The sequence below is a fragment of the Vulpes lagopus genome, chromosome 9 (assembly GCF_018345385.1).
Source record: "Vulpes lagopus strain Blue_001 chromosome 9, ASM1834538v1, whole genome shotgun sequence".
Lineage (NCBI taxonomy): Eukaryota > Metazoa > Chordata > Mammalia > Carnivora > Canidae > Vulpes > Vulpes lagopus.
The window spans coordinates 36027155-36048180 of record NC_054832.1 but is presented as its reverse complement, the minus strand read 5'-3'; the positions used below and the strand labels follow the sequence as shown (position 1 = coordinate 36048180).

General features: G+C 36.7%; 1 protein-coding gene across 2 annotated transcripts in view; it reads right to left on the bottom strand.

Annotated features, from left to right (window-relative positions):
- Positions 1 to 1659: 1659 nt before the first annotated feature.
- The window catches only part of ANKRD46 (ankyrin repeat domain 46), a 32041-nt gene continuing 12674 nt past the window's right edge, over positions 1660 to 21026 (bottom strand). For both annotated transcript variants that reach the window (XM_041768890.1, XM_041768891.1), the window contains exons 2-5: positions 11674 to 11774; positions 9010 to 9347; positions 7686 to 7844; positions 1660 to 3694 (exon numbers count right to left, since the gene is read on the bottom strand). In XM_041768890.1, the coding sequence (XP_041624824.1) occupies positions 3478 to 3694; positions 7686 to 7844; positions 9010 to 9320 (687 nt within the window). In that variant the 5' untranslated portion in view covers positions 9321 to 9347; positions 11674 to 11774 and the 3' untranslated portion in view covers positions 1660 to 3477. The remainder of the gene's footprint in view (positions 3695 to 7685; positions 7845 to 9009; positions 9348 to 11673; positions 11775 to 21026) is intronic.

The following is a 21026-nucleotide window of genomic DNA, read 5'->3' as shown; positions in this document are numbered from 1 at the left end:
AAACTTCTATGGTCCCTGCTGACTAATTGCCAGCAGTAACACTCCAATCATTTCTAAACGATTGGTCCAAGCCAATCATGTGAATTCTGTCACTCCCACCCCCACCAACAACTGGTTCGTCAATCTAGGCTTCACTGTCCAGGCATGGCCTCGGTAGGCATGAGAATAGGTAACATGATATAATGTCAGCCAATGAAATGTAGAGGAAGGTTGCTGGGGGCCAGGCAGGGAGTTTCCTAAGAGAAAACCACAGGAAAGAGTTTCTTTTTCTCTTCATGGTTACAAATGGATGTGAGGCCTGGAAATTCTAAACTCATCTCAGAACCAGCTGGAGGATGAGGTCAACAAGCAGAAGGGCAGAGCCAGAAGCACAGGAGAACTGAGGTAAATCTGGATTGTCACTCTTGGGGTCTACTCTACCTCTAGACTTCCAGTTATATAAATCAGTAATTTCCTATGGTTTAAACCATTTTCAATTTGGATTTGGTTTCCAGCAGCTGAAAGCACTTTAATACATACATGAACAACTTCATAAGACAAAAAGAATAAGGGCTGGTTGGAAAAAAAAAAAAAAAGCTGAACCAAAATAACAATAACAGGTGAATATTGTTCCTGGACTTCTATATCAAGTATATACCAGTTATGCTTTTTTTTTTTTTTTAACCTGTGGTAAACGAGCCTTCATGCTCTTATGTAAAGGAGCTACAGCATTCGTGACTGGTTCTGTCAAGTGGCAGGCATACTGTGGAAGAATGACCAACATGGTTCACACACACAGCCTGTTAGAACATGTGAAACGTAAAAAGCTGTTTCATGGGAAAAGAAAAAATATAGCTACAGGTGAAAAAGTAATGCTGTCACCATGTGTATAAAAGAGTTCTATACAACACAGGAGGCACTGTGGACAGACAGGATAGTAACATGGGTTAAGCTCCTGCTTTCGTGAAGCTTGTAATCAGAGACAAATGAAAAAAAAAAAAAGTAAAAAAAAAAAAAGTATGGTAATCGATGAGGAAATAAGAGGCAGAGAAGTGGACTGTCAAGGTTAACCAGGGAAGGTCTTCTGAACATGCCCCAGTTAGACCTTTAATTTTAAAGGTTGGTAATACTGAGAGGATGTGGGAAACACGAGGAGGAAAAGTTACATATTTAGGAACGTGGGTGGAAAATTTAGTAATGTATAGCTATGATGGCAGCAGGCAGGGTTCTAGATGACTCCACTGTCAAGTGCATGACAGACAGTGGGGCAGATGAAAAAAAGAAACTTATATTTGGGGATACAGCTTCAGCTTGGAATCCCTGTTCCATTCTGTCTTCTCTGTCGACTTTGGACCAGTAACAACCCCCCATGTGTCAGTTTTCTCACTTTAGAAAATGGGATAATATAGCTTGGCTTGGGGTACCTACTGATGGCATGAGATGAGACATGTCACGTAAAATATGCAATAGAAAGGTACCTGATCATGGTAGTTATTATCACTCTTGAATCCACAAGCAATTCACCCAATTTAGTTTCAGAGCACTTACAAGGCAAACATATGTGAAATTCTATATACCTGTTATATCAGGTTTGAAAAAAACTTTTTTTAAACAGGCAATTGCAACCTATTAAAAAGAGCCCTAAACTGAAAGAGAATAATGACACACTAAGAAAATGGGTTGTGATTAAGAGACTATAAATACATTTATTGGTAGTATTACTGAATGCTGAATGCAAAGATTAAAATACAAAGAAACCAGCACTTAAAATCTTTAAAAAATGCAGTATCTTTACATAAATGTTAACCAATTCTGCTTCTCAATCTAGATTTACAAACAGGAAATGAATTCCAAAGCTTTCATTCTGAACATACTGATTTTGAGTTCTAGTGTTCTCCATTCTAACGCTGTCTTTTATTTTGCTGTGTTTTATCAAGTATGACTTACTTTGTTTCTATCCTAAAAACAAGACTCTGTAAGCTGATCCTGAAGCAGTCAGTTAAATCAGGAATTTTTAAACAGCTCTTTAAGAGAGGGTAAAGCTACATGAAATAAAATGCCTCAATCCTACATATATAAATACAAGAGAAAATATCAAGAAGCAACAAGAATCACAGAAATGCCAATCCTATTCTAAACTATAGTTTCTACTTCTAGCAACAATTCAATTAACAGTAGCTTAGATGACTTTGTTCTAAAAAATAAAACCATTAGTTCTTTCACTACAATTTTATGACTATACTCCATGAATAATTATCAACTCTTCATATACTTTTTAAAAACTCAAGAATATGATTTACACATAACAGAGTCACTAACAAAGGAAGCCTTCAAACACACTGTTGAAAGCTGCAATATAGTTTCAGGACCAGATTTCAATTTACATAATATTACCATTTGTAAAGAGTTTATGGCACCCAGTACAGTAGTGCTCAGCACTGTTACCTCAAAAATGCTCCAACCGTTCTTGCATCAGAGAATTACTGACACAGATGGGACTGTTATGACAATTCTAACAGGGCCTCTAAACAGGACTGCATGTAAAATAATTATGAACTGTGATACAATTGTGACAATACAGCTAGCCTATAGAACTGAATTTTTCACTATAATAATAGACTACAGAATTACAGTGACAATGACAGATGTCAGAATTATCTTTCCCTGATAACTACTGAGTAGAAAGAGTTTTCTGACTGTATTTTTGAGGAACAGGAGACCTTTGACATAAACACTAGGGGAAACTGAAAAGTGAACAAAATGAACTCAAGTTCTTTTTTCACAGATATTAACAACAGGCAAAGCAGTTTACAAAAAAGAAAACCAAAATTATCCTATAAACAAATAAATACAAGATCAAATCAATCATTTTTGAATAAAATATAGCTCATTTTCAAAAGTTCTGTTTGGTTTGTAACTAGACTCGAAAATATTAAAATCAACCAAACAGATTCCCACAATATTGATTTGCTATACAGGACGTGAAAAAAGCACTTCAAGTTTTAAGCTTCATGTTTCATTCTTTCCCCTATTCCCAGAAAAGAAAAAGGAAAAGAAAAAAGGGGCTCTTGCAAAAATAAACAAAACCCAAAACCGGCCAACTAACAAAAAGTAAAATCATATAAGAAAACCTTTCTCATTTTCAACACTTCACTTTAGTTGGTCCCACATTAGGGGAAAGTTTCCATAGCAAGGACCCTCCTCATCTCTTCCTTTATCTATCATTCTTCAGTTACCTCCACGTTGTCATCAAACAAGGCTTTGTGAAGGCTTTCCTAACAAGTTGGGCTGAGTCAGAGGTAGCTTTAGGATGAAGTATACTTGACTATATGTGGTTAGTTCAAATGAACATGTTGTTTGAAAAGGATTTCAATACATAAAAATGCACAAAGAAAAACATATAGCCCTCACTGTCTTGCACTAAGAGAAAACTTGAGAAACTCAGAGCAAACAGTAGAAGCCAGGAAAGAGGCATTGGCCTCACCCCCATGAGCTTGTTTAATGCACCAGTTCAGGTTGGTTCTCCACGAAGGGGAGCACCCCGCTCACATAGTAGGCAATGCCAAGAGACAGCAAAGCGATGACAAAGATCAAGAGCAACACCCTCCAGAAGCCCAGATCCTCGACAAACTCCTGCCATGTGGTTCGGAAGCTGGACAGGACTCCTTCCCCTTGCTGCAGGTTGGGGTTGAGGAGAGAATGGCTTTCCATGGCGCTGTGAATGGAGCAGAGAAAAAGGAAAGGGGCATGAACAACACATTCCACCCATTTCAGAAAGATGCAACAGCAACAGACTTACTCAGAAAAGACAAGCCGCAATACTTATAAGAAGAAAACCGATCTACGTGTGCTCCCATACATTCTCATACTGAAGTATGCATCTGTGTGTATCTGGACAATCTACCTTCAACTATAAATTCAGCCCTGATGATTATGCTTCTTGGTTTAGTATCCAACAGAGTCAGAGTTAAACATCCTCTTCTAATGAAAAAGTCCGAAGCAGAAGTCTTGACTGTGGGTCAAATGAGTGGTTTCAAACTCATAGTACCTAAGTAACCAAATTTTGGTTACTTTAAATTTAGAAGAATTTGAAACAAAGATTCATAATTTGAGAATGCATATTGATGAAAATAAACAAAAATGGGTAAATCTAAAATAGATTTTTAGATTCACTTTTATACAGTGTGTGAATCTTAAGGTTTAAAGGAATTTTCACTTAGTTCAGTTACTTGACCAATGAAGGAATTCCTTCTTTTAACTGTAATCCTCTAAAAATGGACACTCAGTCTGTTGCACATATGAACAGGCCTAGTCATTAGGAATTCTTCCTAATAGCTTCCTCCAGCTGGTTGTAGTTATATCTTGTACAAAAATACAAAATAAGTTTATTTTGCTTCTGCATAAAGGCTGAATCTAGTTGAAAATAAGGCAATACAAGTTCCATAAAAACAATGATTCTTGATTCTGGTTTTCAGAACTCTATCAACGAGAAATATGACCCCTACAAGTAGAAACGAGGATATCTGACTTTGGTATTTGGAAGGCCACATTTTGATGAATTCAAAGCTCTGAGGGATTAGCACCCAGAATTACGTCACAACACACAGGTCCAATAACGGGCTATCATTTAGGGGAAAGCCACAATGACCATAATCATATGCATCAACTATCTATTGCTTATAAAAGGTCATTTACCACCCTTCCTAAATCACTTCTCTTCATATTCTTCCAACCATCTGGGCATAGAACAATAAAAACAGAATAAAACACTCTCTTAACAGTCTGGTTCACCATGCAAAAACTAGCATTTTTATTTAACCTACAACTTTACTTTACTTCTTGACAATTAACCAGAGGTCCTTTAGCATTTACTGGTATTAGAGGTCTTCTCTAGTCATAGGAAGTGGACTTCCTAATGCGGCACTCTCCTTGACATCCAACTTTTCTTTGTATATTAAAATATATAATGTGTGTGTGCAATATTTTTTTGTACATGTGTCATCTACACTGCTTTGTCATCCTATAGCCACAAATTTAAAAATAATTAAATTTAGGATATATGGGGGAGTGGGAAAATATTTTTCATCATCTTGATTTATAGGACCTTAAGTTATGCTATATCTCAGAGAATCCTAAGGGTGATAGAAGTAAGTATTCTCAAAACTTGCTTTATGTTCTGCTAATCATCACATAGCTTTGCCACAATGCCACATGCTAGCCAATCCCACTAGGCTTTATTCCCCTTTTCTATTAGTATAATTCACATATAACATTCATGTTGTACAATTCAGTGGTTTCTATATTGACAAAGTTATACAACCATCTCCACTGATTTTAGAACATTTTAATCACATCTATAATAAACTCTGTACCTTTTAACCATCACTTCCCATTGCCCCTTCCACAAGCCCCTGGCAAACACTAATCTACTTTCTTTTTGCTGATTCTGAACATTTCGTATAAACAGAATTATACAATATGTGGCTTTTTTGACCAGCTTCTTTTATGGAGCATGCTTTTAAAGCTCATCCATAGCACATATATGTCATAGCACATATCAGTAGTTCATTTCTTTTTATGGTGGAATATTCCACTAGATGCACAGATGACATTTTGTTTATCACCTTATCAGGTGATGGACTTTTGGGTAGTTTCCACCTTTGGGCTATTATAAATAATACTTCCATGAACATTCATGTACAAGTTTTTGCATGAACCCATGTTTTCAATTTTCTTGGGTACATACCTAAAGTGGAATTATTGGGTCATATAGTAACTGTATAGCTTTTTGAGAACTGCCAGACTGTTTTCCAAAGCAGCTACTCTATGTTCCCACCAGCAATGTATGAGGGTTCCAGTTTCTCCACATCCTTCCCAATACTTGTTGTTGCTCCATCTTTTTGATTATAGCCATTCTACTGGTATGAAGTGGTAACTTGCTATGGCTTTGCTCTGCATTTGCCTAATGACCAATGATGTTGTCTGTAAGTTTTTTAATTTAAACTTCAACCACCACATATCTACCATGATACTGAGCGGCAGGAGTAAGACAGGGCAACTAGGTAGTATGAGTATTAGTGGTTCAATTTTTTTAAGAACTGGATTTACATAATGCTATAAATAATACAAATTTTTATGCTAAAGGAAGTAACAGGGATGTGAAAGAAGCAGGAGTAAATATTTCATATAGAGCAGCTCAGATGACTATTTCTATTGCTTAGTAACTAATCACAACCTAGGCAAAAGAAAGTTAAAAGTATATTTCTGATAAGGAGGTGCCAAGAAACTGGCAATTAACAAAATATAGCAAGAGAAGTGCTAAAAACATACTAAGCAAAAACACGTTCTTGGACGTTTTTCATGATAAAGAAGCTTAAAGTATTCATGAAAATAAATTTCAAGTTGTCTTGGAAGAATATGATCTTTTACAAATAGAAAACTCAATGCTGTCATATTGCTTCTGGCATCTGTCAATCCAGAGTACATGGATGAGAGCAAGGGGCTTGTCAATGTATCTTAGACATCTTGATTATTTTATCTACTTGTCAGCTCTCAATCATACGTCACAAGCAGCATGCACTGTTCTACAAGTAAAACTCTAATTTCTTTGGACAGTAGTAAGTTCTTGAAAGTATCTAAACAGACAGTCCTAAGTGTGAGAGTGGAGTTAACGGTTCGCAAAGAGTATGCCAGCCAGCACATGAAGAGGAAGGAAAGCAATCACTGGTACAATGGAATCAAATTAAGGGTCAACTATTAAAAATAGAGAGGATTTCAATTAGAGCTCACAGAAACCAGGATCCCAACAGTCGGAATGGACTATATGATCCTATTTCTAAGTCCTGATCAGTCAAGCTCCTGGGTCAACAGCTGATGAAGGCCCTTGAAATATATTCCACTGAAAATTTTGGGAGGAAACAATAGTAGGTTGATCATCCTTCCTACCTTGTAGTTTGTGGAAGGCTGAAACTCCATGGCAGCCAACAGACTCCATGCTAGCACAACTCAGTCTGACCTATGCACTTGACCTGGTGAGCCAGTGGGGCCAGGAGGAAAGACAGTCTGTCACCTTTTCAGAGCTCCCTGAACTGTGTTGTAAACTGCCCCTACATGAGAAATGAGATACTGAAGGCCCTATCCATTGCTACATCTTAGCTTCAGTTACTGACAGGAGCCCAAATGTCATTTGTTCCAACTCATGGGAAAGTTACTTTCACTTTCACATTACTGAACTGTGTGTTAAGTCTTCATTTCCCTTCTTGTTTTACTTTTTCCCCAGCACTCCACTTGCCTGCCTTTCAAATGGCCTTTCTGGTCTTCTAATGTTGTCCAAGTTCCTAGCCTTACTTATCTTTCTCCTTCTTTTCTGAAGTCCATTCTGTTTGTGACCTGCACTTAAAATTCTCAAACTTTTGGGTCCTTCCCTCATATTCAGCTCTTAACCACCTCTTGTCCCTGGTGCTGACAATACTGCAGGCTTCCTTGCACAAGGGAAGACAGAACAGTACATGCATGTGGGCACGTAGTACTTTCTGTTAATAGCCTCTCAATTGTAATCTGGAGCCATACGGGCCTATATAAAGTTCAAAGAAAGTGTATCAAAGCTCCGTACTTGAAAGCAAATAAATAGAAAGCTCACAGAGTTGTCATAAAAGATCCAAGGACTTAAAGTGACTTGCCCCTTAAAAAATTAAATTGTTAAGTACCTTTCACTCTCAGCTGTCTGCATGGTCTCCAGTTTTGAGTGAGCTCCTCTGTTAAATCCTTTCACCTCCTGTTCTTCCAAAGATTCTAGCAATCGGATGACATCTTTATTCACTCCTCTGCGCTTTGCCAGAACCAAGGGTGTAGCACCTTGATGATTGCTAAAAAAGTTCATAAATATAAAGAGGTCATTATACACCTGGATTATATTGTTAGTACCCATTTGTGTAGATCTCAGTGATAAAGGCATGGGCTGAATTGACTCAAAGCCCAGAGCAGAACCAATGACTGAATTGGAACTTGAATTCTGAATTAACCTATTTTTTTCCTTATAGGGAAAAAGGAAAGAAAACACAGAGGCAAAAGAGTAAATAGCTGAGAATAAATAAAAGAAAAAGAGGGCAATTTCTTAAAAATTAATTGGAAAATTCTAGATTCTAGATTCATTCTTATCTGACATTTACATTTTATGGCAATAGAGCATACATATTTTTAAACAGTCTAAGGATTAAAAATAAATAAAAGCCCAAAGCAACTAAATAAGCTACTCTGATTCACCTAGGTATTTAACACTAATAAGAGAAGATAGCCAAAGAGCAGTGAATCCCATAGCCAATTCCCACTACATCTATCCATTATATCTGCCGTCTTTTTCAGATTTAGGTACAGTATAGAACCAATAATCAAGGCAACATGTAAGTGTAGTTTAAAGGTCAAGCTCAGTTTTAAAGATGGTCTGAAACCTTTTCCACTCTAGAGACAAGGTATCACTAAAACACTGCTTGTTGAAACTACTCACTATAAAAAGGACTCTGAGACCCAGAGAGGTTACAAAGCTAGCATGGTATATTACATGATAGAAGACTAACAATTTGGAATCAGGCAGAACGAGGTTCAAATTCCAGCTGTGTGGCCTCTTTGTTTAAACCCTTGTCTCAACTACTACATCTGTAAAATGAAGATAACACCAACCTCAAGAGCTATTCATTCTAAGGATTAAATGAGCGAATGTAAGTAAACACAGCACAGATTTTCAAAAAATGTTAGTTCCTTTCTTCTTTTTCCCTTGTCTGACAATACATGATTAATTAGTAGCAGAACTTCACCAGTCTTCATAGAAAAACTTGTGCTACTTCAGCATAAATCTAGAAGTCAGCCTCTTGTTTCCTCACTCCTCTAATGAGATTACCTTGTCCTCCATTCCTTGTTGAACTTGTCACTGCAGCTGATCAATGAGAAAGCAAAACTGATAGACTCAGATTGGACCACTGGTTGACAAACTAATGGGAGGAAATGACTAGACTTCAGAAACCACAGAGAACTTACCAAATATCAATTTTGAGTCCATTGGAAACTAAGAATTGAATAGTATCCACGTGGCCACAGAGATGGAGAGCTGTGTTTCCTTGATAATCTGTGGCCAGAAGATCAGCACCAAATTTATGCAACAGCTGGCAGATGTCTACATTCCCTCTGGCTGCTGCGAGGTGAAGGCCTGTTCTGCCCCTGCTGTCACGAATATTTGGGTCAAAGCCGCTTTCCAAAAGCCGCTTGGAATAGTTAAAGTCTCCATCAATACAGGCTTGTAGCAAGGGCACATTAGTCTGAGACGAATCATTTACAAAAACGTAGGACATTATTCTGGTGAAGTGGATGGAATATGCCTGTAATGAAACATGAGGTGAGTGAGATTTGGGAAAGCCAAACTAAATCACCACAATGAAGTCATTTAGAGAAGCACTATTTCTCTTCCTTCTTAGCCTCCTGCCTCTAATAAATTACCTCACCAAAAAGAAACAACAAAGTTATCAATTGTATTTTATTTCCCATTAAAATGTCTTATTTTCTTCGTATCTGCTTGATCAAAATTGCAATTAAATTACTATAAGGCTCTATTTTGCTTTTCATTATGTAAAAAGATTAAGAGAGATCGTTAAAGGTAAGCAAGATATAATTGCTTAAGTTTAAGTTTACTGCATTATCAGAAGACATATAGAACATGATCCTTAAACTTCAAACACATGCTATTGCTGGTAGAGATTCTAACTCAAAACAAAGCATATTTTTCACATATTTGCCTTTCATTATATTTGAGATATTCTACATGGTAAACAGAACTACCTGCTCAAAAGTTAACTAAATCAGCATGAAAAAAACAATGAAATAATTCATATTCAATAAAGACCTGCTGAATGTTCTGTCTATAGCACAAACTTCCAATTTTCATAGAGAAAAGCTAAGAAAAGCAACAAATTGAATTTTAAAATTGGAAATACCATGAAATCAACTCAGACTGTCTTTTTTACAGTATTGATTCTATTCTGCTATTCTGTGATTATCTAAATATCAGATTTTGCCAAACCCCCATTGTCTAAAGCCTGAGACATGAAGAAAAACAGGTCTGTCTGGGAATACAGAGGCAGCACAAAGGCAGCAATCTGAAATGTGCCTACTCCAAATTTCATACATCTGAGTAACCTAGCTTCACCAGTGTGTCCATACCTCTTTCACTGATTCCTCCCTGCCCCAGCAGTCTCTTGGTTTGTGTGTATGTCTCCCTGACACCCTCTTGGTCCATTTAAGGAAAAATTAAAGCCTGACAAAACAAACCTAAAAAACTGAAGAGAAAACAAACCAAAAGAAGAAAACACAAAAGCAGAGACCAGTATGTTTATAGAGATGACTCCCTGACTCTACAGTTACAAAAGCTGAGTCACAGACAGGGTTGGCTTGTAATCTGTCAGCAAAGCCTTTCTTTCTGGAACACTGATGGAACCGGATGCTAGACTAATCTATTCTTGTGTCTAACCTCAAAGGGATTCAGGAAAGCATGGCTATGGAGTTTGGTGAGATTCTTGGCCACAACTCCTTTTAGCCTGGTTTTCCCAGCAGAGCCACAGGCCCTCTAGAGGTGGGCTACTTTCCATGAGAGCTCTGCTGCCTCCAAGGGTTCTCTGTGCAAAGGAGAAACATTAACACACACTAGGCCTGTTCTAAGACCGGCATCGCACCCAGGGCACCAAATGACTTTTACTTAATCTTCCTAACAACTCTATGATAAGGGTTATTATACTGAATTTTAGTAAGGAGACACTGAAAGATGTCAAGCCAAGGAAATGGCATGGTCTTATTAGGTTAGTCTTTCAGAAAGATTACTCTGTCGGCAATAGGGAAAGGTTAGATTAGAGTGGGTCAAGGCTAGAGACTGGGAGATGGAGGTCACTGTTGAAATCCAGGCAAGAAATGATGACAGCCTGATCTAAAGCAGTGGCAGAGAGAAGGGAGTACACTGGAGAGGGACAAAGAAGATAGAATTAGCGTAACTTAATGACCTGGTGCATATGATGGGTGAGAAGGAGTTATTAAGGATAATTCCAAAATTGGGAGATCTGCTAATGATTAAGAATTACAGAGATCAAGAGAAAAGACTTCAGATTATGACACTATATAATGCTTTTTAAAGAAATTAACCCATTGAGGAGAAATTACTCATTAAAATAGTTAAGAATTCTCTTTCGAGGGTAACCTCCCAATTTTCCCCTACAGTATTCACAGGATTCAGTCATTAAAAAAAGGACAAAGTTATCAGAAGCATTTTAAAAAATAAAATGTCACATATCAAGTGCTTTTCAAGAGATAACCTGTTTTGTTAAATTCTCTTAAGAATAGATAATGAAAAACAAGCTACTTGATCGTTTTGGTTCTAACACAGAAAGAATTCTTGTGGTTTGAGGATTTGGGATTCTTCTGAATGTTGGCTCAGTGGAGGAAAAAAATGCCTTTCTTGCTTATTTATTTTTTTAAGTGGGAATAAGTGTGGTGTATTTTGTGATTTTCATTGTGTCCTTGAGAAACTAACTTTACATTAAAATTTAATAAGGCCAATGATAGATAACATTTTTATCTTGATCACAGAACTGAATGTGCCATAAAACAAAGCATCTAAGCTTTCACATAGTGTGAGGAAGTTGAAAGTAGAAAAATACTCACGTAAGCGTGAAGATTAGATCTTTCTTTCCGTGGTCACCCAGCAGTTTCTCTGAATTTTTAAGTAGGTTCAACAGAATATCCAGAAATGTGATGGCAAGGATCTATAGTAAAAAGAAACTTGAGTTATAGCAAGGGTGTAACATGAAGAAAGTCTAGCTGTTCTATTAAAACATAGAGAAGGGATCCCTGGGTGGCGCAGCGGTTTGGCGCCTGCCTTTGGCCCCGGGGCGCGATCCTGGAGACCCGGGATCGAATCCCACGTCGGGCTCCCGGTGCATGGAGCCTGCTTCTCCCTCTGCCTATGTCTCTGCTTCTCTCTCTCTCACTGTGTGCCTATCATAAATAAATAAAAAAAATTAAAAAAAATAAAAAATAAAAAATAAAACATAGAGAAGCTGGTGGGGCCTGTGAATATTCTCCAGAAAATCTATGAGTAAGGCACCAATTTGTGAGGCTAGTAGTAACTGACAAATAATGAGGCAGTGAAAAGGGAGAACAGAACTAAGGAGTGGTTCTGTTATCCAGAAACGAGAAAGCATGGTCAGAAAGACAAAAGAAAAAGAATCAAATTATGTGCCATCAGTAGAAGACAAACTGGACTCTGAAAATAGACTCTAAATGACTGGGATTCAGAATGCACACTTTTCACATTATAAATGGTGGCTAGGTCTCAGAGTAGCCCACAAAAGCATTTTTAGAATTAAAATGCTATCTGCATGGGAGGAAAAGTAAAAACAACCAATACTTATATTTAAACCAAGCAGGATACATTTAAGGAAAAGTATTTCTAATCCATCTTGAATGCTACAACTTAAATCTCCTTATGAGACTGTTCTTCTGCCCCTTTTGCTCTTCAATGTGAAAGAAAAATCAGCTCAAGTCTGTTTGCCATCTTTTCCACATGCCAGTCTTGCTCCTCCTGAAACGTGCTGCTGCCCCACCTTTATGCTCTTGCTGGGACCCCTTCAAAACTCCCCTCTGCACTCAGAGACACCTCAAGGACTTTGTCTGCCCCACCATACTCTTGTGAGGAATCATGGAAGTAGGGTCATGCACAGGCAGCAGGGGACCACCAAAAAAAATCAGTATTAATTCATAAAACAGTTACTATGTGCTCAAAATGTGACAGATACTATGTGAAGTGGTAGGATATAAAGATTACAACCTGAATTTGTAGCTCAGGATGAGATTTAGGTTAAACTTTTACTGGTCATTCATGCTCAATATTATCAAATCCCTTTTTAAAAAACCTTGTATGGGAAATAATCTTATTTTATGAGGCTCCATTTAAATATGTAAGTCAAGTTGAATCATAAGGGTTATCAGTGCTAAACTGGAAGATGAGGGCTGACAAATTATATGTACCAATTTAGACACACTTCAAATTACTGAGCCACTTAATCAATTTCCTTGCACAAATATTCTTAGTTCCCCAAAGCATAGTACCTTTATACTGACCACTTGGGGTTGAATCTCCATGACTAAGGCCTACCTCTGATATATGATTTTCAATCTTAAAATGGTGCAGGTGTTACTTTGAAGAGAGTACGGTTCACATTATGAAAAGGACAAGCTTTGCTTCTCATTTGGAGATAGAATTATAGATTACATAGTTACCTCTTCAAATGACCTGTTAAATTCGTAAGATAGTTCCTCAACTGATGGTTCCCAGAAGGTCAGTGGGTGGGGGGAATGGATTAAACAGGTGATGAGGATTAAGGAGTACACTTGTGATGAGCACTGGGTATTGGACGGAATTGCTGAATCACTATTAGTGTACACCTGAAATTAGTATTATACTGTATGTTAACTGGAATTTAAATAAAAACTTAAAAAAATTCACAAGAAATATAATGCTTCTGCCATTCTCTTTTGATGACAAGCCCCATATGAAATTTGATCAAATTACAGATTTATTTATGTGATTTCAAACTTAATATTATACAAATGCATTAGACCTAATTATACTTGAAACCTGCCAAGAAAGTGTCTAAGACCCAAATTAGAACTTAATCACTAGAAATCTATTAATAGCTTCTCAAGAAGTTATGAAAGTAACTCAGAACACATAACTATGGTTCAAGGGGTGAAGAAGACTAAAGATTTTTTAATTAAACTTTTTGAGATAATTGGAGATTCACATGAAGTTGAAAGAAATAGTACAAAGAGATCCTGTGTACTTTTACCCAGTTTCCCCTGATGTTAATATCTTACAAAACTAAAGTATCACAACTAGGATACTGACATTGATTGTCAAGATACAGAACATTTCCATCACCACAAAGCTCTCTCATATTGCCCTTTTACAGCCACACCTACTTCCCTCCCACCTCCACCCCACTTCATCTCCTGGAAACCACTATCCTATCTTCCATTTCTAGACCTGTCATTTCAAGAATGTTACATAAATGGAACCATACAGTATGCAGCCTTTTGGGGTTGGTTTTCTTTTTTTCACTCAACATAATTCTCTGAAGATTCAGGTTGTTATGTATATCAATAGTATCACTCTTTTCTATTGCTGAGTAGTATTCTATGGTATGGGTCTACCACAGCTTGTTAAGCCATTCACCTTTTGAAGGACATCTGGTTGTCTCCAGTTTGGGGGTGTTATGTTAAAGCTTCTAAAACATTCTGGTACATATTTTTAAGTGAACAAACATCTTCATTTCTTTTTTTTTTTTTTTAGATTTATTTATTTTTTTAATGTATATTCTTATAGTGTTCTTTTTTTTTTTTTTTTTTTTTTTTAACATCTTCATTTCTCTAGGACAAATGGCCAGGAGTGCAACTACTGGTATGGAGGCTTAAAGATTTGGACTAAAAGACAGTCAAGTCTGAAGATGCCTAATGTTCCCATTAAAAAAAAAAAAGTAAGATCTTCCTTGGGATCATCTGTCTGGGTGGCTCAGGCAATCAGGACAGTGAGAAGTTATTTACAGAAGAGTTTGTTGGACCATGCATTAATAAGGGCCCCGAGCATTTACCAAAGGTACTGTGTAGTAAGAACCATTCCACAGAGTTATAAACACTAATATATGAGTATGAACACTGAACTAGTATCTTTCAAGATTCACAGAGGGCTGGGTCTGTTCCCCTATAAATGAACATAAAAGCTAAGCATAGTGAAGACTGCTTTTCAAGGTAGAAAAAACAGGAAGGAAAAAGATAAAATGTGGTCTGATTTTCCTGAGGGACTATTTTTAGGAGTGTATAATACTCTAGAAAGGCAGTTTTTCTAGTGTCAGAGGTTGTTAAAAGAGCTTGACTACCTCACCCAGAATGTATCTGGAGCTAGACTGCCAGAACCCCGGTTCAGGTACTTACTAGTTGAGTGACTTAAAGACTCAAAAAACAATAGTTACACCTTCCTGAGGATGGGCACAGCTCTGGGCGGGGACAGCTCTCTACTGTACTGAAGATAGCCTGCATGGAACATTGAGCTTTGAGCCCCTGGTAAACAGAGCAGCATCTAGCAATGGAGTGATCTCTAGTGGGGAGTAAAGACCTCCAAGAAAGGAAAAGAGAACTGGTTCCTGGCAGAAGAAAATCCACAAATTGTGGCACTGTTGAGTCCCAGAAAATCCTCTCCTTGTTCACCATAGCCTGCCTGGTTCCTAAGGGACAGTGTCCATGAGGCACAGTGACTATTTTGGAGGCCAATTTCCTGGGACTGTTAAAAGGAAGACTCTGAGGGTCATGTCTTGAAGGGCTGGCACAGCTTAGCATTTAAAACTCCTCACTCCATGCCCTGTGGCACTGCCTGAGACTTCATGAGGATGAAGCCACTCATCCTTTAGAATGAAGCAGTCACCTTGTTAGGACCGAGAGGTCCTAACACCACACAGCACTTGTCTCAATCCGAATGACAAAACAATAAGAAAGTTTTAGTGGAAGCATGATTGATGGAAAGTTCCAGTTAATATTTTTTTTATATTTTTCTTTTATGTTAATATTGGGTCATATCTACATAACTTTAAGATAGTATCTCCTTGATGGTTAAGAACTAATGGAGAAAACCTGTTGTATTTTAATATATACTCATTAAACCTAACTTTAAATTGGTCTACTAGGGCAGCCTGGGTGGCTCAGCGGTTTAGTGCTGCCTTCAGCCCAGGGCATGATCCTGGAGACCCCGGATCGAGTCCCAAGTCAGGCTCCCTGCATGGAGCCTGCTTCTTCCTCTGCCTGTGTCTTGACCTCTCTCTCTCTCTCCGTCTCTCATGAATTAATAAATAAAATCTTAAAAAAAAATAAATTGGTCTTCTATATTGAATATTACCAACCATACATAATGTATAATTTATTTTTCATTTTGAAAGGCCACTGGGAAAGGTAAAACTAAGTGCTAAATTCTTGGTTCAAGTGGACTGACATTATGCCTGCATAGCAACTTTGATCAGACACACTTCAGCAAAATGCAAGGGAAAAATGGCATACCTGGAGAGACACATTATCAGATCAGACTGCCTACATTTTCTAATGTCACAGAGAAGTATTAAAACTGAGAGAGCTATATAGTAAATGGAAGCCCAAATCTGGATTCTTATACCTCATGTGGTTATTCTTAAACTTTTAAAAGGATACAGTTGTTTTAAAATATAAAAATAACCTCAAAGAACCATAAAATAAGAACTTCCAATGAAGTCATTATAAGCAGGGTTACTGAAGGATCACCCTGGAGAACTGTTAATGAGCAGTAGAGATTCTTGAAAGATTGGTTTGATAGTTTGATGTCAAATCTTGAATGCTAAATTAAGGAATTTGTACTTGATCATGATAGTAATCAGGCCTTTTGGGAGCAGCTGGTCCAGTTATGTGGACTAACTGCTAGCACTTGAGAGTTACTGTTCTTAAAATCCAAGTGCTGCACAGATCCACAGATATTAGGCAAAGAAAAAAGCTGTATCTAAAAGAAATCTAGCTCTGCACAAGTAAAAATGTTAACAATTTAATTCCTTCGAAACATTAATATTTCTTCAGGCTGCTTATCTTCAATAGTCGTATTTCTCTAATAAAGTCTCCTAAAAATTATCAAGGCTTAGAGAAGTTAATGAACCTAAGGCCACACTGCTTTAAATGGCAGAGCGGGCTTCAAATTTAGTCCACAATATTTCTAATATGCCATGCCACCTCTATACAGTTATCAAGATGATCACTAGGAAATGGTTCATACAAAGCTCGGTCACTTGTTTATAACTGTTTGTGAAAATTCCTGCCAGACCTTGTCTCCAAAATGCCAAGAGATGGGTCTGAGATGTCTGTGTATCCTTGCAGATTATATACTGCCTGGCACATTTTTTTTTTGAAATCTAGACATGAGAGAACCCAATAATTCTTTGTGGATTATATACTCAAATTCATCTTATTAACAGGATTTTAACATAATATTTTTACAACTAATTCTATAACTTATTATAAATTTATTAATAAATAGGAACAAAGAGAAGAAAATAAAAGTTACCCATTATCCTACCAACTAAAAATAACTTATTACTATTTTGGTGCTATAGTCCTCTAGCTTTTTTTCTCTGTATGAATGTATTTTTAATTCATACTATTAATACAAATGTTAAACTTTTTACTTACTGTATCATGAACATCCATGTTATCAGTCTTCCAAAATAATTTTTAATGGTTGTATTCTATAATATTCTATAATTTTTCAAAATTTTCTTGTTAAATTCCTTAGCACATTAAAAATGCTTTGCATTTTTCTTATTACATGAATTTAAATTCATTAACATTTTAAGTCAATTATAATCTAAGAGGGGCACCTGCGTGGCTCTGTTGGTTAAGCAACAGATTCTTGGTTTTGGCTCAGGTCATGATCTCAAGGTCCTGGGACTGAGCCCTGCCTGGGGCTCTCCACTCAGCGGGGAGTCTGCTTATCTCCTCCTCTCTCTGCCCCCTGCCTTCCATTATCCCCCCCCAAGAAAATAAATAAATCTTTAAAAAAAAAACAAAACAAAACATAGTCCACGAGAGTTTTAAAATCACATTTTTGGTCAAAATCTATCATAATTAATTTTCAGGCAATATATTTAAAAGATATGACACAGATGGATCCCACTATAATGTGGAAGTAGTCCCACCCCCCTTTTTTTTAGAGATTTACTTATTTATTTGAGAGAGGGTGTGCATGAGCCCTTGTGTGCATGGGGGGAGGGACAGAGGGAGATGAGAGAATCTCCAGCAGACTCCCTGCTGAACCTGGAGCCCCACATGGGGCTCGATCCCAGAATCCTGAGATTATGACTGGACTTGAGCGGAAACCAAGATGAAAGCTCAACCGACTGAGCCACCCAGGTACCCCTTGTCTTATTTCTTTATGGACAAATAATTTTACTTTGACAGCAATTCTAATACAACACTTGCTTTGCTCACAATAAAACTTCAAAGATTCTGGTGTATCATTCATCTTAAACTACTTTTATTAGAATCTCTTTTACTTTTATTAGAATCTCTTTAAGAATCCCTATTTACCCATTTTTTGGAAGATTGTTTTGGAAGGCCCTGGGAAATAAATTCTCATAGATCATACAACTAGGATCTCAGTTCTTAACCTTTGAGATATCTGCCCAAAATAAAGCCAAAATATGTGGATATTTATTTTGAGTTCCTAAGAAAGAAAAAGGGTAGCCCCTGTTTTGAAAGTACGCAAGTAAATTTTAAAAATTGAGAATATTATCCTTTCAGGATATTCCAGCATCATGAAGAGCATGTGAAGCAGGAAGTTTTTAAGTAGAACCTTCTGAATTTTACTTCCAAGTCTCAAGAATAATTAAGAGAAGTTCAAAAAGTAATTTTTAGATAGATCTGGATCTACTACAGATACATTTTTACTTTATATCTAATTTTGTGGTATTTTCAAGTCTGATTTGTTTAAAATTCTTAATTTTGTGATTTCTTCAATGATATGTTATCAATTATTTCATAATTATAACTTTATTAAAGCAATAAAGGTGAGGTTAATTTGAAATGTATGAATTACAAAATGCTACTAAAGGCCAGTTCAGTATGTTTAAGTCCATATAATATTGAAAGTAGGCTAATCAAGTATTACTTAGCAGATGTCCTCAGGAAACAAAGCTTAATGAAAAAAGAAACAAGGATTTATTTATATATCTGCTATTACTATGCAACAACTGCTTAGCAACATGGGATACATAATATTTAACATTTATTAAGTTATTATATTCCAGGCACTATTTATGTGGTTTTCCTGGAATGACTGATGTAATCCTCTTATAAACCCCTAAAGGTTAAGCATTATCATTATCCTCATATTATAGGGAAAAAAAAAAAAAAAAGGATGGCACTAACTTTGGTTTGTTAAGATTCTTTTTCATATAATGAACTAGTTTAGGAAACTTTTCATCAAAGATTACATAAAGGGAAACATTAGTCTACCCACACACTCCAAATTAACTCCTTATAATCATTTCAATCAGAGTAAAATTTTCAAACTGCAGGAAAAAAAACAATAAATATCTGGAAATGTTTCTTACTTTACAGGAAACATCAGTCACATGGTTACAGGAAACATTCAGCCATATATTCTGAATTAACTCTTTGCAATATTCTCAAAGTGGTCTTTTTTTAAAAATTTTTTTTAAATTTTTATTTATTTATGATAGTCACAGAGAGAGAGAGAGACAGAGAGGCAGAGACATAGGCAGAGGGAGAAGCAGGCTCCATGCACTGGGAGCCTGATGTGGGATTCGATCCCGGGTCTCCAGGATCGCGCCCTGGGCCAAAGGCAGGCGCCAAACCACTGCGCCACCCAGGGATCCCCAAAGTGGTCTTTTTTTAAGTGTGAGAAAACAACAATAAAATATTTGGAAATATTTTCTACTTTATTGAAAGTGACTAAATTCCTGGACTCATTATTCTCAAGTATTTCTTACTCCTTGGGATAGTGAGAAAACACTTGTCTAAATTTTTCTTTCTCCATCAGAAAATCAAATAACCCCAACCAAGGATTTCTGACATATACTTCCTCCAATGTTTGTACTACTTATATTTTTGCATTATTGAAATTTAGTTCAATTCAACTTTTGGAAAAATATTGGCTTAAAATAAAAATTGTTCACAAATGGATTACTGGTATTATGGATATTTTACTTTATTCTAATATTTTTCAGGATTTTCCAAAATCTTTACAATGTAATTTTAACATGTTTAAAATTCTTAGCAGGGGACTTTCCCCCATAGGAAGTCTTCAGTTTATAGTTTGTAATTATATAATAAATAAGCATTGGAAGGTCAATCTGAAGTCTTTCATGAGCATGGATTATTTTTGTAATAGTGATTTAAAAAAAAATTTTTTTTTGAAAACGGCAGTACTTTATTGATGACCTAATGGTGCCACCTTGTGGCCTACCTGGGCTTCAAGTGCAACTTTACCATCTAAGGACAAGAATAGAGCAAAAGGAGGGAGCGCCTTTGATGTTTGTTTTGTTTTTGTTTTTAAAGTTTGTTTATGTATGTGTGTATGTATGTGTGTAACTTCCACACTCAATGTGGGGCTTGAACTCACTATCCTGGTAACAACAGTCCCATGATCTACTGACTAGCCAGGCACTCCCTCTTCTCTTCATTTTACCTTACACTTACTTATTATTATAATTCTCAATAATTTTTATAATCAGTGAAAATTCAGAGTTGAGATGAAACTCACTTTTCCTTAAAAAAAAAAAAGTTTACCTAATATAATGTTGTATGCCAATTATACCTCAGTTTAAAAAAAAGTTTACCAAGCAAATTAATGGCATAAATATGATTCCAGGATTATCTGGAAATCCAAATCTCATTAAACCCACCTTAGCAGACTTCATTTATACAAAATTAAAGTGCTAAAAAAAAGACATTCCTGGGGGCACCTGGGTGCTCAGTTAAGCATCTGACTCTTGATTTCAGCTCAGGTCATGATTTCAGGGTTGTGAAATGGAGATTCTCTTTCTCCATCTCCCTCTCCCCCCCTCAAAAAAAATGACATCCCTACTTATTTATTTGGTGTTATTTAAAAATAGGGGAACTACAATATTTGTAAATTATTCCTCATTTTCTAAATAGTTCAGAAAATGTAAACCAGATTCACCTCAAATAGTCTGAAGGCACAAGACTCTGTTCTAGGAGAAACTGGAACACTTCCATGAAGTTTATACAGCCAGGAGGGCCATTCAGGATCATCCAACCCAATCTCCTTATCTTACATATAAAGATACTGAGAGGGGTGCCTGGGTAGCTCAGTGGTTGAGCATCTGCCTTCAGTCAGGGCGTGATCCTGGGGTGCTAGGATCCAGTCCCACATTAGGCTCCCCACAGGGAGTCTGCTTCTCACTCTGCCT